The sequence below is a fragment of the Acomys russatus genome, chromosome 2, assembly GCF_903995435.1.
Source record: "Acomys russatus chromosome 2, mAcoRus1.1, whole genome shotgun sequence".
Classification (NCBI taxonomy): Eukaryota; Metazoa; Chordata; class Mammalia; order Rodentia; family Muridae; genus Acomys; species Acomys russatus.
In genome coordinates, this window is record NC_067138.1 from 69,605,173 (window position 1) to 69,628,320 (window position 23,148).

The 23,148-nt window shown below is 38.0% G+C and overlaps 1 protein-coding gene across 3 annotated transcripts in view; it reads right to left on the reverse strand.

Annotated features, from left to right (window-relative positions):
• Positions 1–3,063: 3,063 nt before the first annotated feature.
• The window catches only part of Ptbp3 (polypyrimidine tract binding protein 3), an 83,061-nt gene continuing 62,976 nt past the window's right edge, over positions 3,064–23,148 (reverse strand). For 2 of the 3 annotated variants that reach the window (XM_051162639.1, XM_051162631.1), the window contains exons 6-12: positions 21,291–21,401; positions 19,745–19,919; positions 15,370–15,447; positions 12,572–12,711; positions 12,339–12,372; positions 8,180–8,272; positions 6,938–7,249 (exon numbers count right to left, since the gene is read on the reverse strand). In XM_051162639.1, coding sequence (XP_051018596.1) covers positions 6,966–7,249; positions 8,180–8,272; positions 12,339–12,372; positions 12,572–12,711; positions 15,370–15,447; positions 19,745–19,919; positions 21,291–21,401 — 915 coding nt within the window. In that variant the 3' untranslated portion in view covers positions 6,938–6,965. Of the gene's footprint in view, positions 3,378–3,517; positions 3,596–6,937; positions 7,250–8,179; positions 8,273–12,338; positions 12,373–12,571; positions 12,712–15,369; positions 15,448–19,744; positions 19,920–21,290; positions 21,402–23,148 lie in introns of those variants that run through there. The other variant, XM_051162647.1, reaches the window with a different exon arrangement.

The following is a 23,148-nucleotide window of genomic DNA, read 5'->3' on the forward strand; positions in this document are numbered from 1 at the left end:
GCTGACAGCAGAGGCCGAAGAGTTCTTGGGTTTGTTTTGTTTTAACTGGGAGGGGCACAAGGTCTTCTGCAGTGGTAAGGCTAGCATGGGACTTGTGCAGTCCAGGCTGGGTTTAAGATCACAGCCACCAGCCTCCTCCAGTGCTCTAGTGCAGCTGTGAGCTACCATGCCTGGCTCATAAGGGCTAATTCCTAAACTGCAGCAGGACCCTTAATCACCACAGCAGGGAAGGATAAAGAGGAATTAAAAAGACAACAATTTTAACTCTGAAACATTCAGTTCAAACGCTGCTACAAAGAACTGCTTCTAGTATTTAGTCCCAAAAGTCTCATGACATTCTACGGGATAGCAGGTAATCTTTAAACTCTAGAATACATGATTTGTCTATTCTCATCTGCCACAAAACACATTTTACCAGTATGTGAATTATCTAAATCATTTTGATATACAGCACTATTATTAAATGTGTACTGCTATTTTCTTAAGTCCTGAATATATATGCTTTGTAAAAGTTAGGATACCTTGAAAAATGATATGACAACATTCCTCAAAATAAAGTAAATTAACTTAGCAAGGCATTATCACAGATCAACAGCAAAAATAAACCACTGCTTAAAAGATACCAAATAAGCGCATGCCAAATAAAAATTCATAGATCAAAATTTTCTACCACCCTGATACTTAAAACTGTGCCAACACAAACACTGTAGACCTCTATAATTCAAACAGTAGAGAGCTCAATGTGGCAGCATCCATATGCTACAGCTAATTTTAGACACAATCTGATGGCCTCAAACATGCTCTTTTAAAATAAGTATATCCTATGTTCCCAAATCCTTGTTAATTTTGTCAATAAATTAAAATGTATGTAATGTGCATATGTATATATAACATTAAAAGAGTATATGTATGTATATACACTTATTTATACACACACACGCACACATATCTACACTGATCCCTGAAAAGGATTTAATGTTCTCTCTCAGATTTCAAGGCCATCCCTACTTCAGAATTACACTCAACACCACTAGGATTTCCCTTCTGTTATCAAGAACTTCTGCTACACTTATGCTGGATGTTATGCGTGCCATGAATTAATAAATCACATAGTAGTTCCCAACTGAAAAGAAGAAGCAATCCAATTTAAAATGCCACTGAAAATTAATATAGTGTCTGTGTGAAAAGAAAAAAAGCAAATTTGGGGAGATCATCCTAATTTCTTTCCTCCCTTATTCAGGTGAAAATAGACCTCAAATATTGGGAAACACCCACTGACAATTACCTCACCTATCTATACAATCAACACTAAGGATGATCCATGTGAAATGTCCCAACCTAGCATCACCCTGCTATTCAATCAACAGTTGCTTCACATTGAGAGAAGTCTGACTTGATATTAAACAACCTGTAATTATCTCTTTCAGCTTTATGTCTCCATAAAATTTTTCTTCCTTTAAAAAAAAAAAAGAAAAAAGAAAAAAAACGTTCGAATTAATGGCTGAAAGTAAAAACTGAGATGCTTTTTAAAGATGAGCCGATCTACTCTGAGGACATTGAAAGTGAAAAGGAGTGGACAAAATTGATCCCCCTTTGACAAATTCTGTATTTTAAAAACCAATCAAGCATTGAAGAAGTTTCATGTTAAAAAGAAACAATTTTACAAGATACAATCACTGAAGCAACATTAACATGTACTTTTACATTCAACCAAAAAAGTAAGAGGGTCAGAGTATAAAAAATAACCCACTTTCTCATACTCCAAATATGTGGGCATTCAGTAATGAAGTTCCATTAACAAAGAAAATCAAGTTCTCATTTGAGTGCTGAGAAAGAATCAAGTAATCCTGAGACAAATTCTATTGGGCAGTAAAGGTTGGACAGATACAGAACCGGGGCTGCAGTTCTACAGCTCCGATTTTACTGGACAGCTGGCAGCAACCAGCAGTCACAGCACAGAGGCCTACAGGTGCACATGGAGTCACTCCTAACCACTCACTCTTCTCTATCCGTCACTACACCCAAGCACCAAAATCTGAATAGAAACTATTACTTATTGAAAACCACTTAAAGTTGCAATGAAAGAAGAAGAAACAAAACACCCAAACCCCTTAAAATCCAAGACAGGCAAAGAAATAACAGAATGCTCACCAAGCCCATAATTTATCTTTCTAGATATTTAGATAAAACTCTAATCTATTATATCTTAAGCACATAATAAGGCACATAATAAGAAATTAAGTAAATACACAGTAATTCTGAGTATTAGAGATTATAGTGGTACAAAAAACCCTTGAGATTTTTTTCTAAAAGAAGACCTTACCAAAAATAACTTTTAAAAAATCTGTCAAACCATATGATAGACCTGAATATTTTTCCTTAAGACTGTAAACTTTTTTTCTGAAAACAATTATAAAAAAGTACGATTATTTTTTTCTTTAAAATTTTTCCAAGATCACATTACATTACTTGACAAATGTCATTTTGAAATTTAAAACATGATTTTTTTTTTCCTAAAATGACTAATCTGATATTGTAATAGATCCAGGCTGAGTTCCACTTCTATTTCCCTGGGGACAAGTGCAACACTTTGCTTTTCCAAATAGTCTTAAAAAGAGAAGATATGCATTATTCAAAGGAGTGTCATACAGTGGAAAAAAAGTAAAATCATTGAAAGAAAGCATGCATGTTTATGAATCTGTTTCCAATATAACTCCATGTGGCTATGTATAATAACTATCAATAGATGCAAATATCTGATATAATTTATAAGTGAACATCATTTTCTACAGGGAAACTTCTGAATCATAAAGTTAAAAACCTGGTTGTATATGCTTTAAATTACATCAAGAAATTGTAAAAGTCTGTATGTTTAAAGTACAAAGGAGTTTAGAAATGTCATGTAAGGCTGAGCTGGACCAAAACTTTAAGAAGTCTGTCCTTTTGAAATTTAATTCAGGGAATTAAATTATTTAAAAAATATTTTCCTGATATTTTTTCTCCTGAAGGTTATTTTCATGGAAATGGCAATACAAAGAAACAGCCAACCTTTGATGGTACACTGGCGGGGAGATGAAAAGAAAAAAGGAGGAGCTCTTGTTTTGAATGTACTTGAGTATCAACCAAACTCCCAAAGAGTTACTTTTTTGAAAGAGGCAGAATTGGTCTTGAGCTGCTTCAGTCTGTGCCTGAAGATTTTTACAGAAATTATGGTCCAGTTTAAGGAGAAAAATTTCCAGAAAGATCAGATGGTGGACTTTGAGAAGGAGACTCTGAGGTGGTGGTTTTCTCCGAGGTCGTGGTTGTGAAGCTCTATAAGCGCCTGCATGGCTTCCTCCACAGACCCCAGCTGAATGAGCGCCATCTTACGGTCCTTCCTAAGGTAATAACACACAAGTACTTAGAATTAGTTTTGTTTTAAACCTTCTCCTCCTACCAGAGGACTTTGCTGAACTACTTAAAAAAATTGCAAGCCGTGTTAAATACCGTTCATTACTTTTTGAAAGCAGGGACTTACTGGAAGAACTTAAACGCCTTCACTGCACACCCAGCCTCTGTGAACAGGTTCTTCAGATCATCCATTGTCACCGAAGGACTGTGAGAAAACCAGAGTGACAGCACATTAGCCCCTCTGCAAGAGAACTGAGTGTGAGCTCTGATTATCATCAAATCTCTACAGCACTTTATATCCCCAATGTTTTCCAAATTGGAGAACAAAAGTCAAAATTGATACATACATGTCTGGAGACAGCAAAAAGTATATAAAGGCAAGACAAAAAATAACAACTGTATGTGTGTCTTCTAAATGGCTATTAATCTGACACTACTGGCAGTACTCATTAACACGAGTTACCAATGATACCCAGCTACTCCCCTGTTCCCGTCTATCTGCTGAAGCCTAGAGCTAAAAGCTTTCTTCAGCTTTCAATGTAATTCAGAACATGTATGGAGTAGCCACTCTCTGAGACAGTTCTTAATTATGTCTGCCTTTGAATGTTTACATCCTGGCTCTTCTCTCATATCACAAAGACATGTCCTTTGTAACCCTTAGGATATCACAGAAATGACAGTATGTGCCGAGAACTGAAACCAAGGTTTTCTACATGCTAAATACAAGTGTTACCACTGAGCTGTATTTTCTGATACTCCTTTGTCTGGCATTTTGAGCAGACCTTATGAGTCATACCCAGAGAAGATCACCTAGGTTGCTGCAACACATTAGCTCCCTTGCAAGAGAATCTAGCGTGAGCTCTGATTATCATCAAATCTCTACAGTATTTTATATCCCCAATGTTTTCCAAATTGGAGAACAAAAGTCAAAATTGATACATACATGTCTGGAGACAGCACAAAGTATATAATAAATATTTACCACTATGCTAAGTTTGGGGGTAGTGTTATATAGGAACAAATGACATACATAAAAATATAACAACAAACAATATAGTATGGCCTATCCCATAGTCACACAATGAAAGTACAAACACAACACAGAACAATTCTTTAGGGAAACACCTGTGCTTACACTGTATATTTCTTACTTACTTATACATCCATTTGAATAAACTACCCTCCTGAGTCTAAGTACCATCAACAGATTGAACTAATGACTTAATTTCAAAGGCTATTATTGATAAACTGCTAAGAAGCAGAACAGTTAGTTGCCAGACTAGAGGTCACAGGAAAATGGGAGTGTTATTGCTTATTGGGATGGTTTCAATTTGGATGATGAAAAAGTGACGTAGCTGGGGTGGGAAGTCTCACAGAAACACGAATGTGCTTAATGTGAATGCGCACTGCATTATATGCTTAGACCAGGCAAAACAGTCACCTTTATATATAGATCTAGACAAAAAGAGACAAAGAAACAAAAAGGTTGTTATGGGGGACCAGAGAGATGGCTCAGTGGCTAAGAGCACTGGCTGCTCTTCCAGAGAACCCAGGTTCAATTCCCAGCACCCACATGGCAGTCCACAACTGTCTGTAACTCAGGTTCCAAAGGATCCAACACCCTCACACAAACATGCAGGCAAAACATCAATGCACATAAAATAAAAATTAGTAAATCATTAAAATAAAAGGTTGTTATAGAGATAAAAATGAAGTGACATTGTAAAGCAGCAGCACAGAACTTAGAACTTGGGAAACAGTTCAGAAATACTGTGATATCCTTTCCTTCCTCACCTATAAAGTCCTGTGTAGATTATAACTGGTGACCAGCTCCTGCAGACTGTCATATACTTAGAGAACAAATAAGCTAGGCATAGTGGTAAAAGCCAACAACCTCAGTTAGTCAAGAAGATGAAGGTCTCATGTCTGATTGAGCTCCAGACATGGAGCATACCAAACCCTTGTAAGCAAAGCATTTTTGTAAGACATGTGAGTACCTATATTTCAGTGCCTGCGAAGGACTCATTCTTGTACCATTATTAGAAAATTCGCCAAAACTTTAAACATTACTCAACAGTCAAGATTTAAAAAAAAAAAAAAGGCTGGGTGTCGGATGTCTAGCTCATTGGTAGAGAACTTGCTGACCATATATGAAGACAGGGTGCAGACAAAACAAAAAAGCCGCCAATCAACTACCCAGACACACATATAAAAATAAAAATAACAGGCCCATTTAGATTGTCCATAGTGATGAGCCAAAACCTTTTGGTTTGAGACAGGGTTTCCCTGTGTGGCCCTGGCTGTCCTGAACTCAGGGATCTGCTTCTGCCTCCCCAGTGTTGAGATTAAATGGGTGTGCCATCATCACCTAGCAAATCCATATACATTAGTAATGTTTCTTAAAGTGACTCCTGAATTTGCCTAGTTAGCATGAGGCTTGATTTTACTGCCTAACTCAGATGAAAGATTCTCATCAAGCCTGACTGTTTGCCAGCAAAGAAACAAACCAGTCAACACTACTTTTCGTTTGTTTGTTTTTTGGTTTTCGAGGCAGGGTTTCTCTGTTATACAGAGCCCTGGCTGTCCTAGACTCTCTTTGAAGACCAGCCTGGCCTCAAACTCACAGAGATCTGCCTGCCTCTGCCTCCGGAGTGCTGGAATTAAAGGCATGCACCACCACGTCTGGTTCAGTTAACACTATTTTAAGTAATTATTTTCTTTACTAGTTAGTTCATGTTCTTATAATTATGTCCCAAAACTTTACCCATCCATTCCCTTGGTTTTTAAACAGTACACACAAAAATACACAAATACACACTCCCACAACTTTTAGCACTATCAAGTAGACAAATATTGCTGGGCTTTTTGTTTTGTTTTGCTTTGTTTTCCAGAGCTGAGGACGGAACCCAGGGCCTTGCAAGCGCTCTACCACTGAGCTAAATCCCCAAGCCCAAATTGCTGTTTTTTCATATACAGGGGGAGGAAGTCCCCCTCAGTCACAGTCATAGGGGAGAGGAATAAGGGGAAAATGGGAGGGAGGGAGGAATGGGAGGATACAAGGGATGGGATAACAATTGAGATGTAATATGAATAAATCAATAAAATATATTTTAAAAAAGAATTACAATAAATATTTTCTTTGAAGGATCAGAGACTAAAGAGCTCATGCCCTGTGAACTAATCAATTTCTGTGGGACGCACTCAATTTTCTGTGTAGCTCCAAAGCATCAAAGTATTGTGTAAGTGAGTGAGCACAGTGGCTTCACATCTGATCTTACTTTCTCATGTCACAGAATACTTCAGCCAAATTTTTAGATAAATTGTTTGCTGTTATATTACCTGAGAGCTGTACTTCTACAAAGGAATGAGCAAATGTCTATCAAGGCATTACCAGCATATACTTATTTTTATGCCCTTTTTAAACACAGAAGCAACTATTTAAAATGCTAATTTGAAAAAGCTCAAATGCTGATAATTTCACTTTTAAGGGTATGATTGGAAATGCAGGCTCTTCACAGCATGATGGTACATAAAAGACGTTAGCAACCAAGATTACTGCTAAGTTTAGAACAGTTTTATGGCTTTTGCTTCTTACAGTCCACACAGTGTAGATTCAACAGTGAAATGTTATTAGATACATACGGAATGTTGGAAAGATGCAGAGTGGCTGACGGTGGAAAGATGTTCTGGAAGTTCTTTGATCCTGGCTTTTTAAAGCGATGCAGGGGACTATTGCTGAAGTCCTTAGTCAAACCCTGGTCTTCTTGTCCCTCTCGAGGCAGCTGAACTGCTTGGTGTTTGGACAGTGTAGCACGAAGTACTTTTCCATAAAGTCTCTGACCACTTAGATGGTTCATTGCTGTTGTATAGAAAGAAAATAAGAAAACTTTGAATATAAAGATTTTCAATATGTTACTGTTTTTTGTTTTGTGTTTTTTTTTTCATTTTGTTATTTAAAATTGTAATTAGTTTGAAAGTTTAAAATTCAAGAGCTCAGGGGCCAGAGAGATGGCTCATAGGTTTGGAACACTTGCTGCTTTCCCAGAGAATCATGTTCAGTGCTCAGCATGCACAGGTCCACTTCAGACTGTCTAGCTCCAGTTCAAGGGATCCAGTGCTTTCTCTGGCTCCTGCCAGCACACATGTGGTACACAAATGCACAGAAAAAATATCCATACACATAAGAGTTTACAAATTAAAAAAATATAAACGCTCATAGGAAAATTAAATAATTTAATTTCATAATAAACCCAATAAAAAATTAACCTAAGCAAACAAAATAACTTCTGAGTAGAGTGCTAGGAAGCTCCAGACATGGAGCATACCAACCCTTGTAAGCAAAGCATTTTTGTAAGATATGTGAGTACCTATATTTCAGTGCCTGCGAAGAACTCATTCTTGTACCATTATTAGAAAATTCGCCAAAACTTTAAACATTACTCAACAGTTCTAGAAATTTTAATTTAGAAGGAAAAGAATATTCTCATTTCTCCTCTAATCATATAAATTTTTCAACCTTTAAAAGAAAAATGAAGACAGAAACATGAAACAAACAAAATCATGTTTATTAGTTTAACGTGAATGGGAAAGTCCCAGGGTCCAAGCTGCTAAGCACTGAAGGTGTTGTGCATTTTAGATAATGAACTCCAGAACCTCAAACAGAACAAGTGCAAATAATACTGAAAACACTACCACCATAAGAAAGTGCCGCTGCTAAATTACATCCCCCGCAGTTCTACATTGCTCATTCAGAAGGAATATGCAAAACTGGCACCACCATTGTCAGTACCTAGCTGAGCCTGACTTGCATCGGCCATCTGTACCAAGGCATTTTCTTTCTTGTTAAACATGATCTTCACCCGATGTACATCACCATACACTCCTAATGAAAACAAAATAAACCACAATACAAAACATTGAGCTTAGATGTCGTGCTGTAGACTACTTAGCTTTACCCCTGTGCTTCCAGGCTTCTTTTTCTGGACACACACCATCTCGTGGCAATTTCATACATACTGTCTTAATAAGTTTCACGGCTTTTCATCTTTCAATCTCTCACCGATGTCTCATAAACACATCAAATTCAGTATGTCCACAAGGGACTCAATCCCTCTCACTTCTTCCTACTTCTAGTGTTGAGCAGCTTTGGCTAAAGATAAATGGAGCACTATGCACACAATCACTCCTGTCAGATACCAATTTTTGACATCTTTCTTAAAATCTTCTATCCAATCACCAGCACCTTTGGAATTTATGGCCTAAGCATCTCTCACAATTGTCCACTTTCATTCTCACAACTGGGAATAGCTATCCTTACTATTTCACTAAAGGACTACCCTAATATCTTCTAGCTCATCTCATCATCATCATCATCATTGGGTCCTACTAGAGTGGGTCCTTTATCACAAGACAGGCAAGATAATTAACTTCAGTATAGGAAGAAAATAAAGACCAACATGAAAAACTACATTTATGAACTTTTACTCTATAAAAATTAAAGGCAGGAGGGCCTAGATATAAAAAAGCATTTTTTTGCTTTTCCCCTGTCCAATGCACTATAATATTCTGCAGTTTAAACAGTGAGTCTCACTGGTGTTAGAAAAGCAGCCCTCTGCAGAGAAGCATCATCACTCTAGTTGTAATTCAATAAGAGAACGGCTACAAAAATCTTCAAGGCAAATAAAGGAGATGTTTTCTAGCACCTAAAGACAACATTCAGCCTAAAGATGAATTTTTAAATTTAAAACAAAAAATCAAGTGTTATGAATTTACTGCCCTTCTCAAAAAGTTGACATTAAAAAAAAAAAAAAAACTAAATAGAGCTGGTGGCACATGACTTTAATCCCAGTATTTGGGAGGCAGAGGCAGGTTTTTGAACTCTCTGAGTTCAAGGGCAGCCAGGTTTACATAGAGAATTCCAGACCAGCCAAGACTATCATATATACACAGTGAGACCTGGTCTCAAAAAACAAACTCACCATACATATACTTTGTTCCATAAGGCGTGGAAGATTGCTCTTGCCCTTTTTTTTGGATGGGGTGGGGGGGGAGCAGGGGGTTTTCAAGACAGGGTTTCTCTGTATAGTCCTGGGTTTATAGAAACTCTCTGCAAGCCAGTCTGGGCTCAGACTCAAGAGATCAACCTAACTCTGCCTGCTGAATGCTAAGATTAAAGGTGTGTACCACCACATCCAGTGAGGTTTCCTTTTTTTAACGAAGAGGTATTTTACTCTTAAAAAAAAAAAAGACTCATTTCAGACAAAAGGTCATATAAAGATACAACATTAATTCAATATTATACAACATTAATTACACGTGTCAAAGAAGAGTGCAAGTGGTTTCTTTTGGACGGTGGAATAATCCTACAACTGGACTGTGGTACTGCTGAGCAACTGAGAACGCTTACTCAAAACCTTGGTCTGGGGATGGTGAGCTGGCTCAGCAGTTAATAAAGGTAGTGTGTCAAACCTGGAGACCTGAGTTTGATCTCCAGGACCCACAAGGTGGAGAACCTACTCAAGCAAGTTAGCTTCTGACCGTCACAGGCACACCACAGCATGCACATGCTTTGTGGTACTTTTGAGTGAGAATGGTCCCCACAGGATTACAGACTTGAATACTTGGTCACCACTAGGAGGGCTGGCCTTGTTGGAGGAAGTGTGTCCCTGGGAGTAGGCTTTGAGGCTTCACAGGGCCCATTCCAAGCCCAGAGTATCCCCTCTTCCTGCTACCTGTGGCTCTGGATATGAATCCCTCAGCCACTTTTCCAGCACTGTCTAACACATACCTCTATGCTCCCTGGCATGATGAAATGGGCTAAAACCTCCGCAATTGTAAACTCGCCCCAATTAAATGTTTTTCTTCATAAGAGTTGCCATGGTCCAGGGTGTCTCTTCATAGCAATATAGCATTAACTAAGACATGGCCTCAACCCATAAAGTAAATAAATAAATGTTAAACATTTTTAAGATCTTGAAGCTAGTGAGATATATCACTGGAACTCACATAAAAGTGGAAGAAGACGACTAAGGAAAAAAAAAAAGCCAGATGTGGCGGGGGACACCTTTAATCCCAGCACTTAGGAGGCAGAGGCAGGAGGATCCCTGTGACTTAAAGGCCAGCCTGGTCTGCAAAGCGAGTCCAGGACAGCCAAGGCTACACAGAGAAACACTGTCTCGAAAAACCAATTAAAAAAAAAAAAGATAAAGCCCATTGGTGGTAGCACATGCCTTTCATACAGCACTCTGGAGGCAAAAGCAGGCCGACCTCTTGAGTTTGAGACCAGCTTGGTCTACAGAGTGAGTTCCAGGACAGCCAAGGCTACACAGAAACCCTGTCTCGGAAAACAAACAAACAAACAAAAAGGGGTGGAAGGACAAAGAACTGACTCTAGTGTTGTAACATTCATATGCATATGTATGCTGTGGCACATACACACACATACACACTATATATATATACTATATATATATAATATAAAAATTTTAATAAATGAAATAAGTATGTGAATTCAGTAGGTAAGTACGTATAGTACCCACTCTTAACTCTGCATTGTATGTCCAACTTCAAACAACAGAACTCCACAACTTCACACAGTGAAGTACAGTGCAGCATGCCACAATCCTAGCTAATTTGCAGGCTATGGCAGAAAGATATTCTAGGCTAAAACAAAAAGAGACTCCATTTCAGTGGTAGGTGCCTTGTCTAACAAGCATAAGGTCCCAGGTTCAATCTCCAGGTCTGAAAAAACAGCAACCTATTACCACATAAAAGGTTTGGAAACAAGCACCTGCCCCATGTGTTAAACACGCAGACACAAGCGTTTTCACAGTGTGCTAACAGGGACATAGGACTTCTCTAGATAAAGCATATGAAGAAGGACCGGGTCCAACTGAAAATATTAGTGCAATAATTAATGAAGTGTATCAAAGTGAAACACTTACATTTGAACCTTTTATTTAATCCTTGGAATACTGAATTAAAATGAAACCAATTTATTTAAAATAAAGTATATATTTCACATATTTTTAATAAGAAAGGCTTTGTATTAAGTTATTTTGGGGGGAGGGGTTTCAAGACAGGATTTCTCTGTGTAGCCTGTCCTGGACTCACTTTGTTGACCAGGCTGGCCTCGAACTCACAGAGATCCATCGGCCTCTACCTCCTGAGTGCTGGGATTAAAGGCGTGCGCCAAGGTTCTTTAAATTTTATAGTACTGCTTATTTTATTGTTCCTATTCTGTTTGTGTACTTATACCTCATATGAGCATAATAAAAGATATATATATAAATAATTAATCCTATGAAATTGAAATACAGGCTTAATTATTATGCTTGTAACTGAGACGGGAAGATTGTTAAAAAGTTTCCAACTTTTTTCTTTTTTATGGGAAGGGGCTCACTAGTCTGAGAAAGACTAAGGCTGTAATTTGGTAGCACAGTCCTTGCATAGCATGGGAGAGGTCCTGGATTTGATTCCCAGTACTCTAAAAAATTATTAGCCTTTATCTGACTTAAAATGATATGGTTTTCCATTTTTAGTAGGGAACCAAATTTTTTCATATACTTTATAAGTAATTCATGACTGTTCCCCAACCCACCAGTTCAGCATGTCTGTATTATACATTCGATTTGGCTTCCTTTACCTTCCATAGTCTAGAAAATCTCACTGCTCTTCGTGACAACAAGTACTGCTTTGTCTCCTTAGCTGATTCTTCCTCACTTTCACACGCCTGTTTAACAACCATTTCTAGTGAATCAACTAGTCAGCATTTGCTGCTTTATCCTACCACTTACAATACTTATTTCCCTGACTATCATCTTTGCTCTAGCTTCAGTGTCAAACACACTACAAAGCACATAAAAGTAACCAACAAATATTACTAAATGAATCAGATGTGCTCATTTCACATCTACAAATAATATTTAAAACAACTTTAAAAAACTTACCAAACAGGATGAAAAGCCCATGTGGTGTGATAAACTGAAAGGGATAACACAAAATGAACTAAATATAGTACAATTATAAAACAAGTTTATTTAGAATGTAATAAAGACAGCTTATTCTATTAAAGCACTGTTTATGCTTCTACATATCCTGCTGGTAATTTATAATGATAAAACTTAATCATTATAACAAGAACGCACTGTCTCACTTCCTGACAGACCGTTTTTCAACTCACGTCAGGATTGAGGTTGGTGACAAGCAGAACAGAATTCCCTGGTATGCCACTTGCCCCAGGAATGGCCATCCTTCCACTGACAGCAGAGGAGGTGAGTGCGAGGGGACCAAGGGCTCCGGGAACAGCTGGGACAGACAGACCTTTTAAAGACACGAAAATTATTTCTTATATTCTAATTATCTGGAGAGTAACATTTGATAGAATAGAACTTAAGCCAATTAAGTGAACACTAAAAAAAATGTGCCCAGATTACCATTAAGGCTACTCAAGGCCAGCTTCTTCTTATCATAGAGTCTCTCTGAAAGATAGTTTATTTGCTGACATTACCCTTAACTAATACCATTCATCTGTGCTCTGCAGAGAAACTGGACTCAGTAGCCTTAAAAAACCAGTTAGGAAGCCAGGCGGTGGTGGAGCACGCCTTTAATGCCAGCACTCCAAAGGCAGAGGCAAGTGGATCTCTGTGAGTTTGGGGCCAGCCTAGTCTACAGAGTGAGTTCCAGGACACCCTGGGCTACACAGTGAAAAGTCTGCCTCAACACCTACCCCAAAATGTCAGGCTTCTCAAAGGATGTATCACATACAACCACTTTTCTATCTAGCACTTTTATGCAAAGTGGATGTAATTTTCATGTTGACCACAAACTTATATCATATTTGTTTATATTCAAATCTATCAAGGTGGTATACACATGCCCTTCAACACAAGTCTCAAACATGTATGCTAGGTAGTACTTACTACGTGATAGCTTACATGAAAAATATCCTAGATAGTCTTGAATTATTGAAAAGGTTGACATTGACATTATACTTAACACCACTTTCTCGTTGGTCCCACTACTTATACTTTTGTTTTAAAAGTATTTAAGGGCATAAAAACCTCTGTTTCTATAAAAGGAGCCAATTCTTTCTTTCTTTATCTTACTATACTGAGAAGGAAGCCAGGGCCTTGAGTACCAGGCAAATACTCTTATCACTAAGCTACCACCCTTGTTTCAATTTGACTCCTTTAGCTTAACATTTTTTTCCATATTCATTATGACTATTCTACTATACATCATGTAATAAAATTGCAACAGACTGAAATTTATCCTATTTTGCTTGACAATCTAAGAATTTTAAGACCATGCAGATGGCATTCTCTAATTGACTGCCTTTATATTTAAAGAGGGGGAGTAGGGTTTCCCTCTGGCCTCTATCTAAGTCCCTGCTGTCTCCCTCCTGAGTGCCTCAACTGAACGTGTGCACCAGCACAACTAGCTTGAATTCTTTTTTCCTTCACACGAATCTCTTCCCATGATCTTCTAATCCAATCTTGCAATTTTTGCTACTGTCTATAGGTCAGTTATATATCAGCTAAAAGCAGAGCTACAGTGTATGCTCTATTTAGCCTTACACAGCTTATCAAAGTAAGCATTCACTGATTTTTTTTTTCATCCCCCTTAATGTCTAGTGTCTTAAACTACAGTGTGTCTAAACAAAATATCTAAAACAAAGGAAAACAAACCTGTTACTTCCACATGCACAAGAATTAAACTTTGGGAGATTCAAACAAGCAAACTTTATGGGGTTTTCTGTTTTGGTTCTTAAGATTAACTAGAACAGTCATATAAAGAAAGATGTGTTTCAGTGTTTTAAAACCAAATAACTAACTAAAAAAGAGGGGGAAAAACCCAAATAACTAGGACTTTAAAAAGTTTAACCTCAAAGTCAGCTTCTTTTGAATTAATTCTATTATCTCCAACAGAGGGACAGTAAATAAAAATTTCCAGAATTAAATATAAAAATAAGAAAATTATCACCAGAAAGAAGCTATACTGAAATTTAAAGTATAGCTATTATTTTTACAAATTAAGTTGAAAATCAGAAATGTAACATATAAATGGAACTCATATAATACCACTTATTTTTTATATGTAGTTTATTTTTATTTTATGTGGAATGGTGTTTTGCCTGCATGTGTCTGTGTGAGGGAATCAGATCCACTGGGACTGGAGTTACAGACAGCTGTGAACTGCTGTGTGGTAACTGGAGCCGGGTCCTCTGAAAGAGCACCCCGTGTTATGAACACCTGAGCCATTTATTTCTCCAGCCCCAGCATATCACTTCTTAATCACAAGCCTTTGTTTTGTTTTGTTTTCAGTTTTTCAAGGCAGAGTTTCTCTATATAACAAGCCCTGTCCTGGACTCACTTTGTAGACCAGGCTGGCCACAAACTCAAAGAGATCCACCTGCCTCTGCCTCCCAAGTGCTGGGATTACAGACAGGCACGACTGCACCCAGCTGAGTTCCCATTTCTTAGTTATTCCCATTATAGGAAAACAAAATGTGAATCCTATGAAATAAATGGCATACATGTCCTTCACTGTACTCTTAGAAGCTCACAAATGGTAAAACATTTTCCAAAGGTGTTCAATGTCTATGTTTTTACTGGCTATGTTGCCTTCAAAGGTGCAGAAGGTAAGTATTGAACAGGTCTGTTCAATATATAATAAGTTTATTGACCCGCTCCCAAAAAAAAGCAGTAAACAGGCCATACACTTCCTTTAACAACCTGTCACAGGCTAGTTTAATGTAGTTTACATATAGTTAACTAAGAAACTCAAAAGATACAGTGGAATTACTGCATTGCACAGGGAAATAGAGAGACTATAAATATACAGATGTTGCGCATACATATTACTCCATGGTTATTATACCCAATGCCTTTACTTTAAATTGTTCAAAATTTGGTGAGCTCCCAGAAAACAAAGAATTTCATTTAAAGAACCTTCAAATTCAATCTGAAAGAGATTCACCTGCAGCTTGAGGAAATCCAATGGCTGGGGCAAATCCAGCAGCCCCTGCATATGGAGAGGAGATTATACCTGGTGCACCTATGAAGAGAGGCTACAATAAATGTACTGCCTACTACAAACATGCACATCAACACAATATGAAATGCCTATATGAAAATATATTATAAGTGGAACTGACCCATTATGGAAACTTACAGTTTTTCAGTAGGTAATCTCTAAAGCTACCTCCAAAGGCTGAGCCCTTTCAACTGGGCTCAAGGAAGAAAAGCATAGTTTAGCTGTTCATTAAGTCTGGACTAGGCTAAGATTCTGGCATTTATTTAGAACATTCTTTTCTTATATGAAAAGCCATCAAATGCTTGTTAAACTATACTGTAATGAAGGGATATTGGGCTGATGGAAAGAAATAATGAAGCTGAACACTGTGGCACACGATTTTAATTCCATTATTGAAACAGGAGGCTCATGGAATTTAAGGCCAGCCTGGGCTACATAGTGTGATTCTGTTTAAACAAACAAATATGAGATAAAATACTTGTCACTGAGAAGTTTATGAGATCCAAGTATAAATTACAGATTCACATGCTGAGGGTCCTCCAGTCATATAATCAAGCAAGTGGGCTGAGGAGGAGTGCTGGAGGTTTTACTATGACGGGATTAAAGAAGACACGTCTGGGAACTAAGGGAAAGCCTGAGTTAGATAGTATGTAACTGCAAAGCACACTGCTTTGTGTACTCTAGACAAGCAGCGCCAGCACTCTCTACACGAAGCCTGCTGACAACAGTGTCAATATAGCAGAAGTCAGTTCCAATGAAGGAATCAAGTGTTGAGGTGACTGTAAGATACAAAACAGGAAACACAAATGGAGATACCAAGGCAAACTTATAAGCAACATACAGGCTTGTAATTATGTTGAATTAGCCAATGAGTGCCTACAGATAGATGAAAGCTCCAGTTTTTACTGTGCCTTTTGGACACAAAACAGTAAGATGATCAGGGCTAAAGGGAAAGGGAGGAACGGCATCCTACAGTGGGAAAAGAAGACAACAGCCTTAGAAATGAAAAGAGCAGTGATCCCTGGGATCCTCTGGAATACTTCCAAAACAAGCACAGGCCTTTCAACACAAGAAGAGAAAGGAGAGTGTTCCAGAAACAGTAAGAAACCAGACTGTAAAAGTGCAAATAAAGGTTGAGCTGCACTTCCAGTTGGAAGTAGTCTGTTAGAAAGAAGCCTACATATATTTTCATTTTATTAAGAGATTACACAAAGTTTTAAGAAAAATGTTTGGAGATTTAATAATTAAGAACAGGTACTTTAGCCAGGTGTGATGACACTTGCCTTTAATACCAGCACTAGGGAGGCAGAGGCAGGACGATCTCTGAGTTGGAGGCCAACCTGGTCTACAAAGTGCATTCCAGGACAGCTAAGGCTATTACACAAAGAAACTCTGTCTCTACAAACAAACAAATCAAAACAACAATAACAAAGACAAAAAACAAGGCAACACTTTGCATGCACCTAAAAACTGTTCCATGACAGAAAGTAAGGCAATACATGTTAAGACAAAACCATTATTAATTTTTCATGCACTATGAAAAGTTTTTTCCAAATCAAATCTGTGTGCTTATTCTGTATTGTATCATGTACTTAATTATTACATTATTCCCCACAACTATGTACAGTGATTGCATATTTAAAATGCTATCTCTTTAAAGCAGCATTAATGGCAGGTAAGAAAGCTGAAACAGTAAAGTGCTCACCTTGTAAGCATGAGGACCAGCATTTGATAAGAACTCACATTAAGAAGCCAGGCCTGGTGCCACATGCTTAGAATCCCAGCCCTCCACATGCACCTACAAGCAGACACTTAGGCGCGCTGGCCAGTCAGCCTAGCCTAACTGGAGCACTCCTTGAAGAGAGTGTAGATGGCACCTATAGAATGACACGTAAGTTTGCTCTACGGCCTCCACAGGTAAGCAAGTGCACATGAACACATAGACACTCATACAGAAACACACAGACCACATACAAATACGCCAAGTGCCATTAAAAGTTTTTATTGTTGAACTGAAGACTTAGTGGACAAGCCTGATGAAACAAGTTTTTATTTTTTAAAAAATGGCTACATGTTATTTTTGTAACTAAAATTTCAAAAGTTCTATTGGCTTAGATATTGTAGTATAGATAATTTTCTAATTTTGAAAACTAAATTTTATTTAAATAAGAATACTGATTTTGGCTCACCTAGTTTAGGAGGCCGAGGAAGGCTCAAGGCCACCCTGGGCTACCCTACCTGAAAAACACAAAGTATATACACAAAAAACATCTTATTTTTCAGAAAACACTCAGTGATTATTTAGAAGTAATGTCTATCATGTCTACAACTTCAGGATAACAAGTATTTTTTAAACAAGACTCCTCACACACAACATATATAGGAAATATATACAGCATATAAAGGAAATAATGAACTTGACTCTCAACAAGCCCAAATTGGGAAAAACTCTAATATAAGCAGCCAGAAAGGACTAACATTATGGAATGCATAATAAAGTCATATCAAAAGAAAGAAGAGAGCCAGACCATGGTGCTTTAATCCCAGCACTCTGGAGGCAGAGGCAGGTAAGATCTCTATGAGTTCAAGTCCAGCATGGTCTATGAAGCTAGTTCCAGGACACCCAGGGCTACACAGAGAAACCCTGTCTCAACACACACACACACACACACACACACACACACGAAAAGAAACTACACATGAACTACACATTAAAATGGAAAAGTTGAAGAGAAAAAACAAGGTGGAGAGTGACAGAGGATGACAAGTGATGTCAAACTCTGGCCACCCAGGTATGAGCACCCATGTGTGCACATACAATCTTTAAAGTGATATAAGAAGAAAAGAGAGTGCATGGTCTTCAAAGCAAAAGAAGCAAGGGTGCAATCTGGGCCAAATAGCAGAAATAGAACTTTCATGTAAGACATAAAATAATTACATTTAGAATGTGGCCATTATTTTGCCATAATTATCTTATATTCAGAAACATCCTCAACCCAGAGCTTCTCTGTGTAACAGAACCCTGACTGTCCTAGACTTGCTTTGTACACGATGATGCCTTTGAACTGTCTCCAGAATGCTGGGTGGCATGCGCCACCACATCCAGCCTCAGAAACAACTCTTAACTGTATTTTTCAAAGGCCCTTTTCCTCTTATAACAGAATATTGGTTACATCAATATATTTATATTCACTTATTATAATAAAACTTGTTCTGCATTGGATAGCCAAGTTCTGTCAAGCCTGAATTTGCCCTAATTTCTGTAATTCATTATTGAGATGATAATGACAAAGACAAAAATATTTTACTTTAAAATAGAAGTACAAACCATTTTCTAGGAAAAGTTTGGATGACTAATTAGTTGTTTTAAGGTTTTAATTTTCTCACTTATAAAAGTTGCAGCCAAGAATGATGGTGCATGCCTTTAACCCCAGCAATCTGGAGGCAGAGGCAGGTGGAGCTCTGTGAGTGAGTTCCAGGATAGGCAGGACTAAGTAGAAACCCTGTCTTAAGAAAATGAATGAATAGGGCCTGGAGAGATGGTTCAGAGGGTTAAGAGCACTGGCTGCTCTTCCAGAGGTCCTGAGTTCAATTCTCAGCAACCACATGGTGACTCACAACCATCTACAATGAGATCTGGTGCCCTCTTCTTATTTGTTTTTATTGCTTGAGGCCGGGTATCTAATGTAATCCTGTCTTAGAACACACTATGTAGAACAAGTTGGCCTCCAACTAAGACATCCTAAAGGTTACTTTAAATAAAAGAAGGAAGTTTTTCAAACCTACTCTTACAGAGATAATTTGGAAGGCGAATATTTTCAAAGCATTTATTTAGTCTAAAACATTAATATTCACATAGCCTAAGACAGAGATAGTTTTATTGCTAAAGAAGTAAAGCTGAATAAAATAAGTTCTCTCTAAATAAAGGAAAGACAAACATCTAATATAGGACATTAATTTAGAAGTTATCATTACTTTAAAAGAAAAAGTAAGTTTTCTCAAGAGCACTTAATGCCAAAATTGTTTAGAAATCTGAATGTTTAAAATCAAAGTTTCCATTAAAGTAATTAATTTAAAGCAAACATGTAGCTTTGGAGTAATATTAATGAATTAATGTTAGAAAAAGGATTTGGAACACAATTCAGACTTCTATCAAAACTACCCTATATTAAAGTTTAATTTATAGGCATATTTGTTCCACAATTCTTGCTTTCCTTTAGAAATCCCAACAGAGCCCAAAAAGAAAAAGACTGATGTAAGTAAGTGAAATTTGTAACTTCAGAAAAGTTGCTTTGTGACTGAAAAAGGAACTACTCACCAAAAGCAGCAGCCATAGGAGGTTCAAGAGATGGCTGGCCATCACCAGTAGGAAGGTCTAAGCGAGTGAAGTCTCTGCTTTTGTCATTGTTATATTTCACATTAAGGCTGGTGAGCTTGGAGAAGTCAATGCGCAGAGTGCAGCATGCATTATAGATATTCTGGCCATCCAGAGCCTAAAGCAAATGAGAAAGGGACTGGGGTTTTGTCAAGACCACACTGACAGAGTGGGCCCTTAGCTGAGACAGTAGCAATCCAGCATTAGGCAGAAAGCAAAATCAAAAGGAAAAAAGAGCTAGGCTTATTTTTATTATCTCTCAGATCAAATGAGAGGAAAAAAATATTTTGTAGAATATTATAGAAACACTATTATTATGGTTATCTTGCCCACAGTAAATGTTTTAAGATGTTAATTTCATATTTTGATTTTATGCTGAATATAATATATTGATAAAACATCACTGTAAATAGTACATTAGTCATCATACATAAAATATTATCTACCATATTTTTTTCTTTTGTACTTGCTTTTTTGAATAATGAACAAAAGGAATCACTTGTGACCAAAGATCAGTAATCCTTTCCTTCCTAAAAATAAAATATACTGGTGGGCTACTTATGGCCACTGCCTACTTTTACAAATGATCAAATTTATAAAAACAGACACAAAAATCACAACCTTTTGATACACAAATATAAAACAAACATGCACCTAGAGGGGGACAGGAAATGCAAAGGCTATATTCCTCAAACTGTATGAAAAACAAAAGTACGTTAAACTTTAGTCTCTCTCTAAACCGATACAAGGCAGAATTAAGATTAATGACAGCTCTCTTGGAGAGCTAATGTATCCAATGACCAAGTGTGTCAGTTTGTCTCATTAAAACAAAACCAAAGATTCATGCACTTAAAAAAAGAAAACATAAATAGGCACGGTGGCGCACACCTTTAATTCCAGCATGTGGGAGGTAGAAGCAGGCCTGGTCTACAAACCGAGTCCAGGACAGCCAGGACTACAAGAGAAACCCTGTCTTGAAAAACCAAAAAAAAAAACAAAAAACAAAAAACCCAACCAAACAAAAACCAAAACAAGAAAAACAAAATAAAAAAAAAATTTCGATAGCAACATATTTCTTAAGGTTTAATACCTTTATCAATTCAGAGATAAATAAGAATGAGAGCAGATGTGGATACAAAAGAAGTGAAATCAATCTCTGGCTGACTGAAAACAAGTAAATGAAACCACAAGGTCAAACATCTACTTATCAGTCAGACTGCACCAGGAATGCTAAGCATAAATATAGATTTTAAACATGACAAACAGCAACGACCCTCAGAGATCTGAAGTGGTAGACTGAAGGTACTTCCAATGGGATAGCAGTAAGCTTCAGCTTAAAAGAAAGAACACATGAAACAACAGTTTACAGTGATCAGAAGCCACATTTAATTAATTAATCACAAGATAAACTGGGGCAAGTGAAATATGATGGCTCCTTCAGATGTCTCCAAAGCAATGACTTATAATGGAAAACAAAAAGTATAATTACCATTTTGGCATAATGTGCATTCAGTGGGTCAGCATACTGAAGCAAAGCTTGAAACTGATTATTCTTTGTAAAGGTGATAATCTTCAAGACTGTGCCAAATTTAGAAAATATCTGCAAAAAAAAAAAGAGTTCATATTAAATCTAAGGGAAAGTGTTAAACTACTGTACTTGTATAAATATATCTTGGTTTATGAATCCTATAGTTTGTTTTGCTGGGTTTGATTTTTTTTTTTTTTTTAAATATGCAGGTCCCCATGTAAGCGAGGCTGGCCTTAAATTCCTCACTGTCCTTCATCTACCTTTCCAGTGCTACATTACACGCCCCTCTAGCTATGTTTGAAGGCTATTTTCAGAAGTTTAACTGAGGAAGGAAGAAGATCCACCCTGAATGTGGATGGCACTATCCCATGGAATGGAGTCTTGGACCAAATAAAAAAAGAAACAAAGGAGTAAGACAGCTTAACACCTAGATTATTCTGCTTCCTGATAGTGGACACAGTATGACCAGCTGAGTTGAATCCTGGATAAAGAAACTGTGGTACATTTACACTATGGAATACTACTCAGCTTTAAAAACAAGGAAATCTTGAAATTTGCAGGTAAATGAATGGAACTAGAAAAGATCATCCTAAGTGAGGTAACCCAGACCCAGAAAAGATACACATGGTATATACTTACTTATAATTGGATACTAGCCCAACATGGATGTCCTCTGAGAGTCTTCACTGAGCAAGGGATTGGGACAGGGGACAGATGCTGAGACTTGCTATTGGGACTTCAGGTGGGAACAGTATGGGAGAATGGGGAGACAGTAGGACCCAGAGGGTCCAGGAACCCTACAAGGGGACCATCAAGCCTGGCAGATCTGGAACCAGGGGGGCCTGCACAAACTACTGTACCAACCAAGGACAATGCATGCAGCAAACCTAGACCCCGCCCTCCATTCAGATCTAGCCAGTGGACAGTGCATTCTCCACAGTTGTGTGGAGGGGGGTATGGGGGAATGACTGACCCTGACATGAATTCGGGTGACCTCTATTTGACCACTTCCCCTTGGTGAGGAGTCCTGGTGGCACTCAGAGGAAGGGGAAGCAGGCTATCCAATGAAAACTGATAGGCTGTGACCATATGGTGGGGGAAGAGGTCCCCTTCTGTCACAGGTCTAAGGGAGGGGAATAGAATGAGGAGGGAGAACGGAAAGATGCAAATGAGGGGATAACAATCGGGATGTAATGTGAATAACAAAATAAAAAACAAAACAAAACAAAGATGTGTGACTTTGTTAGGAGAAGGGTCACTGTGGGTGGGCTTGGAGGTTTCAAAAGCCCAAGCCAAGCCCAGAGTCTCAGCTACCGCTCTACCACCTGCTGGTATGCTGCCATCCCCCTCCACCTAATGCCGTAATAATATTGGGCTGAACTTCTGAAAATGTAAGCAAGCCTCCAATTAACTGCTTTTTCTTCTGTAAATTGCCTTGGTATTGGTATCTCTTTACAGCAACAGAATAATGACTAAGATGGAGTGTGAATGGGAGTGTTGAGGGAGAGGACTGACAGTAAAGAAAGACTTCTTGAGGAGGACACATTTGAGATGGGCATCAGCCTGACTTTGTAGGTTAAGGAGTAGCCCAAGCCCAGAAGGAGAAAGGGAAGTAAAGATAGGGTTAAGCTGGAGGACAGAGTACATAGAAATAGACAGGGTGCCAGAAAGGTCAAGGTGTTAAAGTGCAATGTTAGGTACTTAGGAGAAGAAAACGGTGGGGGGTGGGGGAGAGCTGCACAGCGCACATCTTTAATCCCAGCACTCAAAGGAGGCAGAGGCAGGTAGATCTCTGAGTTCAAGAGCTAGTTCCAGGACA